This window comes from Empidonax traillii, unplaced genomic scaffold, assembly GCF_003031625.1.
Source record: "Empidonax traillii isolate 1590-97213 ecotype Southwest subspecies unplaced genomic scaffold, ASM303162v1 scaffold952:size333442, whole genome shotgun sequence".
Taxonomy (NCBI): Eukaryota; Metazoa; Chordata; class Aves; order Passeriformes; family Tyrannidae; genus Empidonax; species Empidonax traillii.
Window position 1 is genome coordinate 97913 of NW_020956145.1, and position 12365 is coordinate 110277.

Here is a 12365-nt window from a genome sequence, read left to right on the forward strand (position 1 = left end):
CCCCCCCCCCCAAGTTACATTTGGTCTGTGTAAGCCATGTTTGACCAAAAAATGTAGATACTTAGATAATTCAGTTCTTAAAACTGAATAGTTGAACTGTAGTGACTGGAACTGTTCTGAAGGAAGGCTAAACAGAATTCATACATTTAAGATATTGGCAGCAGTAATCTAGCAAGTTAACTGTTTAGGAAGTCATACTCTTTAGCAAATCCACCTGTGCATAACTCCAGAGCACCCCAGTGACATACCCTTGCTTATTTGGTGGCAGTATCATAGGAAACATTATGAAGAAAGGTTGGAACCAATACTTAAGTTAAAAAATACACACCTGCGGAAAACCAGGTCTCCTTCATTTCATTAAGGAGATAAAATTAACTTATTTTGCTATTTGGCAAATTAACTATATGGGATTTTTTTTTTTTAAGACAAAATATTTCGGTGTGACTATTTTTATATGTGATTGTCTACAACCATTATTGCAGGAGAAAAGCATATAGCATGCTCTCTTTAGGTGTATGTGATGGATGTATGATTTGCTGATAAAGACTTAATGAAAAGAGAAAAAAAAGGAAGAAGGAGCAAACAGTATAAATAATAATGGGAATGAAGTTAGATTTAACAAAATAAAGTTTAATGAGTTTGATCTAGAAAGAATAACCTCTCCAAAAATGAGATAAACTATAGACTGGAGATGAATCTTTTTAAATCACAAAATCATTCTTGAGGCTTTTTTTTTTTTTTTTTTTAAATAGAAAGTTCATGACTCTCCTGGATGCAAATTCTCTTGGATATCTGGCACTTGTGTGACTCAGCCTCAGCTAGGGATTTCTGACCTCTCTGAAATCTGCTGTGATCAATTCAATTGGAAATCAGAAAGAATAGTTTTAATTGTCCCTTGAAGGACCCAAGCAAAGTGACAGGGGCGTGCTTATTTCTTACTAGAGACAGGCTTTTTAAAATTTTGACACACTGAAGGAATTTTTATTATCAAATAAATCTTGTCATATATTTAAAGACATTAAAGGAATGTTTTTGTAAAAAACTTTCCGAGTTATTGATCATTAGAAGCAATTTTTATTCACTGAAGACCTTTCTTACTAGACCAAGCATGAAAGTGATTGTCACTATTTCTCAGGAAAAGGAAATATCACTCAAATGAAATGATGGATGTTTTTCGTCTCATGTTCCATCTGTTAGCTTTGTCTTAATAGTAGTGATTATAAAGTCAGTAAAACTAAGAGGAAAGCATTGTTAAAATTACTTTGTTTTTTCCCCGCATGTTTCTCATTTTCTGTAAGCTAAGTAGGCCACCTTTGACATTTTATGTCTTAACATTTTGTTCATACATTAGAAGAGGGTTGCTAAACTTCAGCTTCTATTACCTGTTCTTGTGTTGATGATCCTAATAATGGAGTGGCTTATCTCTTTGAAATGTGTTCGTCTTAAAATAAAACCCCAAGGTGTAGTCAAGCACCAATGACCATATGACTCCACTGGTGGTCCCTTCCAGCCTTACCCATTCTGTGATGCTGCGACTAAAGGTGTGTGTACTTACTGGTGTTTGTTAATTCACAGGCAACGATCAGCATTGGGAGAATGCTTGGCTGCTTTCTCAGGTGCCTTTCCAGTTGCTTTTTTGGAAACTCATTTGAACAAACATAATATCTACTCAATCTACAATACCAAGAATGCGAGAGACAGAGCAGGTATTTCCAGAAACTGACGTAATGGTTAGGAAAACACTGTTTCACCATAAATGCTTCTTGCCTTAATATGTGCGGTTTTGAATACATTTTATAGTGCAAGAATTTTCTTGTCATATCTTGTTTGTATTTCTTTTCTAAACCAATGGTAAGTCTGGTAAAACTGAATATTTTAAGTTCCTAAGCTTACTGATTTAATTTTGAGATCTCATTCTCAAAATACCACTTTGGAATCGATTTAATGAAGGGACTTTGCACGTTTCAAGTACCTCAGTTGTTACGTATCTGATGATAAACTTAGGTATTCTTATCAGTAACTTTGGTTCCTCAGTTTACACACACAATTTTGAGTCCCTAAAACATAAACAATTGCAATTTAAGGAAAATATCTTTGCTGTATTAATTACATGTTATGCCCTTATAAAGTAAATACATTGCAGAGTAGTATGTAAATTGTTTTTTTATTTTGTTTGACATACAAGACAGTACAGATACTTTCCAGTAACATTATATATGTTTATTTTGCATATACCTTTTTATTCTACTCTTGATATTTCTTATGCTGTAACATGATTATAGAATAAATACAACCTGTCCCTGCAATAAGTAGAAGTTGCAAGAGAAGTATACAAGCTCTGCATATTTGCAGAGTGTGAATTATATCACAGATACAGATAGATGACAGTATGTTTGTATAAGATGACAGTTTATGATGACATCCATTTCATAACTTCACCTTTTTTTTAAAAAAAAAAAGTGAGCATACCAGATTTGTTCTCCAGTGAGCTGTAGCATCTTAACTTGAAAATATCAAAACTATGCATTCTTGCCATATAATTCTCGCAATCTTAATACATCTAGAAGGATAAGCCACTGTATTTTCAATGATTTTTAAACAGAAAATTGAATTTATTTTCCAAAATTGCATTATTCTGAAGGAGACTCTTTGGTGTCCATGTAAAATGTATTGAGTCTACGTGGAGAAGATAATGTTTTTCAAAAAAGACTAGCCTTCAAAGTTAGAGAAAATTTTGAAATTTAAGTTTTATTTTGAATGTAGGAAGGCACATCTGATTTCTCTGAATACATTCTATAATATTTACATTTCATATAGGAATTATTTTAATTATAGAAATATTCATATAAAGTTTATTGCTCAATAGTATGAAAGGACATGTTTTTTATTGTTATGTTTGGTTTTTTTCCTTTGAATCAGAAGACTGTTAATGTAAATAGAAAACAAAAAATGTATTGAATAGCAAAAAAAGAATTACTTTCCATCTATGACTTAGTTTATTGATTTTTGGAATTTTTTTTTCAATAGTTCTCAATTTGCCTACTAGTGTAGAAGAGGTTTGCCCAAATATTCCTTCCTTGGTGAAGTTAATGGAAGAAATCGTGGAACTGGCAGAGTCTGGTATTCGTTACACACAAATGCCACATATCATGGAAGTGATACTGCCTATGCTATGCAGTTACATGTCACACTGGTGGGAACATGGGCCAGAAAACAATCCCGACAAGGCTGAAATGTGTTGCACAGCCTTGACATCAGAACACATGAACACTCTGTTGGGTAACATATTGAAAATCATCTACAACAATCTTGGTATTGATGAAGGAGCCTGGATGAAGAGATTGGCAGGTAAGATGTAAAAATAAATAATAAAGCAAGCAGATGTGTGTGTATTCAGAATGTATAGAGATACACACACACACACTCTGAATTACTCTGCATTTACTGTGTTAAAGATGGAGTAGAAGAACACTCATATTTTTACATTTTTAAACCAGAAAAAACCTTGATGAACTGAAAATATTCAGTATAAAGATGAAGCAATTTGTTTTAGTCTCTTAATAAGTAATATAAGAAGTACATTAGACTATTTATTTCTCCTCAGAATATACACATATGCATTTTGCAGTATATTGAATTCAAGGGCTATATTATTTAGCTAATTTTCATTATATAGCAGGTTTCCTTTTGCAGGCATTATAAAGTTCTTTGCTGTTCTTTGTGAGTGCTGGATCCCTAAAATGTGGTTTTGAAGGTGTATATATAAGATATCCATTACAATAAAATCTGGAAATGTTCATGTCATTTTAGTAATCCTTACATTAACTTCATTGCAATAACACCTTAAAATTTATTTAAAACCACTTTATTTCTCAGTGTTACAGTCTCTGAGGAAAAGTCCCTTCAGTGGTGTGGATTCAATTTTTCAATTAGACTTTCTTATGACTTTCAAGTACTTGCTGTAATAGTAATGTCATTCATGGTAGCACTCTGAATTCCTAGTCTTTTGAGGGTTAATAATGTAATGTACTCTGAGGATAGGTGGTAACTGACAAATTCTTTGTAATTTAATCAATATATTACAAATGGGTTTGCACTAATGGGCCCAGTGCTAATTTACATATTTGTTCTTATGAGTAGATTTGCAAAAGCTTGTGCTAATGAGTCTGACATGAATGGTCATCTCATTTGTGTCTGCATATAAGCCTTCCTAATGTGCATAAGAAATACAGGCAGGCTGTTTCCTTAGATTTTCAAATAACCAGGGAATGCTTTTGAGTTCCACTTCACACAAGTTAAAAAGCAAGGTTCAAAAGGCAGACCAGTGGCTGAGAAAACTTGTGTGTGCATTATGTAGCTATCTTTACATGTATCCACCCACACATACCATTAAGCAACTTCTACATTACTCAATAAAACTGTGTGGACAAATGCCATTCTGACAGAATACCAGTAAGGAGTATTTCAATTTTTATGATCTTGCAAGCTTATTCTGCCCTCACAGTGACAAACTGAACTGACTTTGTGAAATCCTGACCACATTTAATTCTGGGCAAAACTTCTGCTGATTTCAATGGGGGCAGGATTTTACTTTGTAGCCTAGAAATGAGATTCAAGGAAGTGGGAAAAGGTAAAAGTTTTTATTTATATTTTGTGGCCAGGGATATATTATAATATTCATTGCCTTAAATAGTGTTTTCCCAGCCCATCATAAGTAAAGCGAAGCCACAGCTCTTAAAGACACACTTCCTTCCACTGATGGATAAACTAAAGAAAAAAGCAGCAGTGGTTGTATCGGATGAAGAACATCTAAGAGCAGAAGGCAGAGGTGACATGTCGGAGTCTGAACTGCTCATCCTAGATGAGTTCACCACTTTGGCACGGGACCTCTATGCCTTCTACCCTTTGTTGATTAGATTTGTGGACTATAACAGGTATGTGGAGAGGAATAGGTCAATGAAGCTCATAAAACCTTCCTGTTTATTGATACCATTTCTTATCCCTTAGTATGCCTAGCACTGAATTAAAGTGGCTCTTACTCACTCTGACAATCGTGAAGTTGCCCAAGCTAATGCTTTGTGACTTTTAGGACGAGCTGGGGTCTTTTTCAGCAGAAAACAAAAAAAATTGCAGTCAAAATCTATTGGATTAGACCAAGGATTAATGTAGAAGGATTTTAAGGGTTTTGAAGTAGGACAGCAAAAAGCCACTTCTACCAGAAAGGATTAAAAGCATGCATACTTGGTTTTGTTGTCATGTATCCTTGTAAAATGTTGTACACTGATTTCAAAGCATAAAGCTAGTGAGGATCATCGGCATTTTTACCCTTTTACCAAATTTTAGGGCAAAATGGCTGAAGGAGCCTAACCCAGAAGCGGAAGAGTTGTTCCGCATGGTGGCTGAGGTCTTCATTTACTGGTCAAAGTCTCATGTAAGTAATTTCTTGATAAATATTTGTTTTAATGAGGTTTTTAAAAAGTAGATCAAATATGTTTGTAAAACACATTTAATGACAGAATTGAAACTGCAGATGGGAAGGTATTAATTAATGACTTTCACATTTCTGACACTATTGAAATTACACAGTAGCTATGAGAGTTGATAGATACTTTGTAGCATAATAGCACTGATTGTAGATATTTTACAGATTCTTGGGGTTTTTTTTTTTGTTGTTGTGGGTTTTCTCTTTGTTTTTTTTTTAATTTTTTTTTTAATATATTAAGCTCATTGTTTTGTGTCCTTATCTTTTTCTTTTTCTTTTTTTTTTTTTCCTACCCCATAGCCTTTTCATAACCAGACATAATCAGGCACAGGATTCAGTGAATACTAGAACCCAAAGAATTAAAAAAGCAAAAGAGACTAAATACTTTCATCTCTGTATGGACTGTTGTCTATACTAAATTTCTTTTTCTACCATAGCTTCAATTCTTTCAAGTTTGGGAAACAAGATGCCTTTTAAACTCGGTACTTGTGCCTGAATTGAACTGTAATATTTAACACCACTGTTCACAAAACCTTGTTACACAATAGATACTGGATCGTCAAATTACTTGCGTATTCACAAGCTCATTCTTTTATTTAAAAATTTTCTTATGTATCTGAATATAGTGAAGATTTATAATGGGGGAAAAATTAAGTGAATATTTACTAGTAAGGAAAATCCTGAACAATGTTTTTGTTTTGAATTGGAGGAGGAATGAGACTTTTATCATGTCTATTTAGTAGCTAGAGAAACATTTCCTTTTCTCTAACATGGAAAAAAAACCTCAAACATGCAACCACCTTAGCTATACCATGCAAATAAATGTGAAATTCAAGGATGTTATTGATCATCTGTTAATTTTTACTCTCCTTGTCTTATCTTGTGAATTTCACAGATTTCCAGTTAATTTAAACTTTTATTTAAGACATGTTTAGATAGATTACTCAAATAAGTGCTTCTAACTGAGATTTTCTGTATATTTCCAGAATTTCAAAAGGGAAGAGCAGAACTTTGTGGTACAAAATGAAATCAACAACATGTCTTTCCTTATCAGTGACACCAAATCTAAGATGTCCAAGGTAGTGTAAAGATCTTTATATTTTTCTTGTTGCAAAAGAGAAGGAAACAGGAGGACTCCAGAGAAGCTTTTTTTTTTTTGTTGTTTTGTTTTAGTGAATTTGGGTTTTTGTGAGGTTTGGGTTTTTTGGTGATGTTTGTTTGTTTGCTTGTTTGGGAACGTTTTGTTTGTTAGTGGATTTTGTAACAAGATCTGTTGAAAACCCTGGGTTGAGTTTCAAAACATAGTCATTTGAGAAACACAATGGACTTTACAAGTATTGGTGCAAAACGTTGGCAATGATATAATGGCAGTTCCATTGGATATAGTTGCACCTGTATAGGTAATAAGGAGATTTTCAAACCAGAGACAATTACAAAGTTACTAGTGCAATTCTTTTATTTAATATGAGTGTTTGTTTTTGTTTGTTTTTTTTTTTTTTTTTTAATCTTGGCTTTATTCTGAAGGCAGCAGTTTCTGACCAGGAGAGGAAGAAGATGAAGCGAAAAGGTGATCGGTACTCTATGCAGACCTCTCTCATTGTGGCAGCGCTGAAGAGATTACTTCCCATTGGCCTGAACATTTGTGCTCCTGGAGACCAAGAGCTAATTGCACTGGCCAAAAATCGATTTAGCATGGTAGGTGCTCTTTTTGCACTTGCCAAAGGTAGAAATATTTTACTAACGAAATTATTTGATTATTTCACCCTGTGTTCATCTTACAGTCTGACACAGAGAAACATGACTATAATTCCATAATATAAAGGCACAATGGGTGATTATGGTAAATAGTTATCTGCAGATAGATCTCATGGCTTAAAACATTTCAATTTGGACATACTTATTTTCTATCTGATCAGTAAATGAATAAAGGTGACATTATTAAAATAAAAATTATTATTCTCTCTTAATTTTTATTGCTGAGTTTGTTATATTTTATGTAGCGTGAATTTGGAAATAAAATTAAGGACTAGATGTTTCCGAACTTCTATGCCCAATATCATAAATAATTCCTTTTGGTCACTCTCATGTGATGCAAGAGGTTTTGTAGGAATAGACTAATTTAAAACTGATTCTTCTGGGTGTAAAATCACAGTGTAATAATGGGACTGTAATTTGAACTATACTCCTTTCTCAAGTTATGATACTTCATACACCCTGGCAGGTTATGACCTTTGGACAACTGACCTGAATGTTATACAGGATAAAAGATTTCCAAAAGAAACAGAAATCAAATCAGAGAAGGCTGTGTTTGTGTTATTGGTTTTATTTTAATGATTTTATTATTCAAATTTTGCTTACATGTATACTAGTAATTTTAATTCAGACTTGCATTTAATGTGTTACTGTGATCAGATATGTATGATGCCATCCAGAATTTGTTACTGCAAGCTTGAATATGCCTAGTTCTGGCCTGATTCAAAAAGATTTGTCTCTGAGGTTTTCCTCAGTCTTCCACATTGTCAGTTTTATTCATCATCTGAGGAAACCCAAGACTGACATTTAATGAATCATAACTTTTCCTAATTACCTTCTATTCCTAATTTATATGATTTGTAATCTATTGGCAGAAAGATACTGAAGATGAAGTACGAGATGTCATCCGCAGTAATCTTCACCTTCAGGGCAAGGTAATCTATATGCATTTTTTAACTGTGATTTTTCTTCCTTTGAATTAATTTGTTGGTGCTGTAAAATGACAACCTGCCTTGGTTCATTAGGATAACTTGTAGTCCCTTTTTCTCTTCTGCCAAGTAACTTGTTCATGTCAATTGCTAAATGGTAGGTTTTTGATGTGTGTGTATATAATGCATCATGTATGATAATATGTGGGGTTTCAAATCCTTTACTATGCACAGCATTAGTATGAAATTGGAGATGGAAGCATCGTTTAGCGCTGTTTAAACTCAACATATTATTATTTGAGAAAAAATCTGCAAAATGATTGGAGTTACTTAGTTTCAATTTGAACTGTAAAGGAAAAAGGAGCCTTGGCATACACTGTAAAGTGAAAAACATCTAGTTTCTTAAGTCTTTTTCCTGGTTTTCAGCAGCCCAGGGAAAAGCAGGTATTTTGGAAAAAACATCAGTTTTTATTACTGAATTCCTGTTAGTACCAGATGAATAGCCCTAGAGAAAAATTCCTGAAATGGCCGGTGTAGTTGAAATGTTTTACTGAAAATTAATATTAATGAATATTAATGAAAAAAATGACAAATAAGCCAGAAAAATGACAAAGAAGCCAGAATATGGAAGTATAATGAAAATGTAATAAAATTATGCCTCTCCTCCATTGAAGGAAGACTGAATTGTACCTATGGATGGTGCTTTATTTAGAATTGTCCTTTATCTTCTCCCTCTGCATTGTGTTTTATTTACCTCAAGAAAAAAACTAACTAGTATTTCCCGTGTTCATAAAAAGGTCAAAATAGAGTAAACATGTGAGTTGAAAATCTGGTGGTTTGTTGTTGTTGTTGTTGTTTTTTAAGAGTATTTAAGAATTATCCAAAAGTCTAGATTCTACTGCAATCAGTGCATGGCAATAATAATAAATTTTTTTAATGAGCTCATAATAGGATAATTATTCCTGAAAAATATGTGAAGATTAATCTTTTCCCATCATGTTTTCCATGTTTTGCTTCCATGTCAAGCAAGATTATGTGGAGGTTGGGGTTTCTGGGAGCTCACAAGAAGATGCATCATTTTGCAAAGCTGACAATTAGCATTTTTCATAAAATACTGCAAATAAAAATCCACTAGCTTTAAATTACAGGGATTGCACACAGTAAATTTACACTGAAAGGAAAAGCTTGAAATACTTATGCATATATAGCAAATATTGTTACATACTGAGAAGCAGAAGAAAACACACAGGCAAAGTACTAGGAAGAAAAGGGCATTTCTGAAGATCTTAATATAAGCAGTGAGCATGCCATGAACATAAAAAAATGTGAGGTGATTTTGTGAATAAACTTCAATAGTGTTCTCGTAATGATTAAAATAGATATTTCTGTTCTGTTTTTTTTCAGTATGTCTATATTGTCATTTTGTGAGCCATGCAGTTTTAAGTCTTGCCTGGCATTTCATGTTGCTATTTAGCACTTGTCTTCCTGGTTTAACTACTTCAGTTTCTATTTTGTTTCTTCAGTGTTACATTCTGCTCTTAAGAAATTTCTGTCTGTTACTGCTTTGTTGACTGGAAGGAATGATACATCTTAACACCTTGACCCGTGCTTTCTCTTCAGAAACTTCCTGTGCTTCAATTAAAAGTTTACTATTATTAGGCAACATATCACCTCCTGTCTTTATACCACATGAGAATAAAAGTGCTCTTAAATTTCTTAGATTGATGAAACTTCACAGGGCCTTGATAATTAAAAAGGAAGTAATCTTAGCTAATCCAACTGTAAGTGACTTTAGATTTTCCTGTTCTAAAATGAATTCCCAGTGGAAGATGAAAATCTGAAAGAGAACCACTTAATACATAGATAACAAAACTAAACAGCTATTGTAGCTGTCTTGGTTTTATAGCTATTTACATATCTCTTTAGCAGCTTTGAAAAGCTCTAAATTTGACCTGTGTGTGAAAAGTAGTCAACTCAACTACAGAAAAAATAATCATTTATCACTGGCACATTTTAGAGTTCACATAAAACCTAAGTGTGTATCTTAATTACTTAAAAGTATAATGTATAAAGGTAAATTGAGTAATTATGTGCAAAGCACAATATAATTTATGCCATAATTCTCTGGTGTCTTTAGCATTCAGTCACTGTTGTGAATGACTCAAGTACATGTCAGGTACAGCCAAGTATGATGTTTCTTGTTAAGGAAAATGATGCTATCCTGCTCTATGCATACACTACCCTTTTGTCATCTGATTGAGTCAATCACAAAAAGAATGTGGGCCAAATGGTCTCATAAAGTTAAATTATTATTTAATGCTATGAATTGGTGTGTAACTTAGTTAAAATGGTGTTTGTGTAAAGTGGCTTTCAAAACATAGGAAAAATACTGTTTTTTGAAAGGCTGGTTTTCTTCCAGTCATAACAATATTCGTTCTTCAAATGGTGTTTTCTGTTAATCACCTGCTTCTCACAGACACCGTGTTCTGTCATTTATGTTAGAGCTAATATTTAATTAATCTTGATTTCTCTTTGGAAAAAAGCACTGTTTGAGAATCATCCCTCTGAATCTTTAGGCTATTAATGTTGTGACGTCTGTTTCATGCATTTGTCTACCTTTGTCTACATTTGTCTTCACCCTGTTTCTGTCTTTCCTTTCCTTGCATGCCTGCATGCTGTTACTCAGTACCGAGCCTTTTATTTCAAGAAATTGATGACGAAACTTGCATTCATTTTGACATGGATGAAGCTCAAGTCACCAAAATCTTCTTCCAGCCATTCTAATTCACACCTTGAAATGTCAACTACTCATACCCTTAGAAAACTACCTATACAAAAAAGCTGTACCTTGGTAGAATGTGAGAAGTCCTCAGATCAAAAGACATCTCCTCCTGTGATTAAAAAGTCTTTTGTGGACTATCCATTCATGATGATCCAGTCAAATACTCACACAAAGACTGTGGATGTGACAGTTGTTAAGAAATGGAAAAGCCGAAAGGTGGAAGAAATGCCTGCCAATTGTGGCTTTCTAGTTTGTAATAAGCTATTATTGAACGACTCTGTAAGTTTATAATAATTCCTGGAACTTGAGTAAAATGTGTATCTTAAGATGTTTTGTGGAGGTGAAGTAGCATTATTGTCTCACCTTAGACACAAATTGAAATCTGGATCCGCAAAGATTTGTAAGACAAGTAAGTGTTGAGTTCAAGCCTTATTTGAGTCTGTACTGTTTAGGCCCCTAACTGCTCTAGGCATCCAGGCCAATGTGATTGAAATATTAACTGCATTATCAGGAATGATCACTGGCTGCAGTTCTCAGTAAAATGGGTTAGGCATTGCATTTGTCATCAGTATCACCGACACGGTAAATGGTTGCAAACTATGTTGCATCAGCATTGATTAGCAGGTCTGGGGAGACAAAATAAACCAAAAGAGAGATAATTAATTATAAACCAGAGAATTAAAGATCAGTAAAGTAGAAAAAAATGAAATTTAAGGAGAAATTGTTTTTTTAAAAAATTTGATTTTTACACTTCTTTATAATTTGTAGGCTAATAAGCAAATGCATCTTGAATTAATTTTTCTTAAATTAACTTGTTAATTTTTAGCTGGTAATTGATAAAATTGGGATTTTCTAACAATTGATAAAAAATTTAAAAGTAGACATAAATAATAGTAATATTGCTCATTTTCATGACTGAAAATGAAGTAATCATAACTAGTAGAGCAACAATTTCAATTAGTTTATTAATACTGTTTTTTTTAATGGGAAAGTCAGTGTCCTAAGTTATGCCTGTCTACCTCATATTCATTACTTTTCTCAAATAATGCATTCTTTGCTGGTGCCAGTGCTATTTTTTGTCCCATCATCACTTGCTATTTGTATGATTATTAGCACTGTAGTTCTCTGGAACAGGTTGCCCCCAGAAACTGTGGATGCATGATCCCTGTAAGTGTTCAAAGTCAGGTTGGAAAGGGCTGGAAAGAGCAATCTGGTCTCATGGAGGGTGTCCTTGCCCATGGCAGACGAGTTGGAACTAGATGGTCTTTAAGGTCCCTTCCAACCCAACACATTTTTATGGAAGCTCTTAAAAATATTGCACAACTGAGTCTTTAGTTTTGGTCTCACAGACAGTGTAGTGGATACTTTATGGGTTTGCCACGTAAAGGTGTTGGTTAGCCATAAAAAGTGCTTCTGTTGA

The 12365-nt window shown here is 33.6% G+C and overlaps 1 protein-coding gene across 1 annotated transcript in view; it reads left to right on the forward strand.

The window, feature by feature from the left end:
* Positions 1-12365, forward strand: part of LOC114067667 (ryanodine receptor 2) — a 169835-nt gene that overhangs the window by 91244 nt on the left and 66226 nt on the right. Inside the window, exons 49-55 of the mRNA XM_027903257.1 lie at positions 1576-1706; positions 3028-3348; positions 4694-4934; positions 5344-5431; positions 6469-6561; positions 7007-7177; positions 8110-8169. Coding sequence (XP_027759058.1) covers positions 1576-1706; positions 3028-3348; positions 4694-4934; positions 5344-5431; positions 6469-6561; positions 7007-7177; positions 8110-8169 — 1105 coding nt within the window. The remainder of the gene's footprint in view (positions 1-1575; positions 1707-3027; positions 3349-4693; positions 4935-5343; positions 5432-6468; positions 6562-7006; positions 7178-8109; positions 8170-12365) is intronic.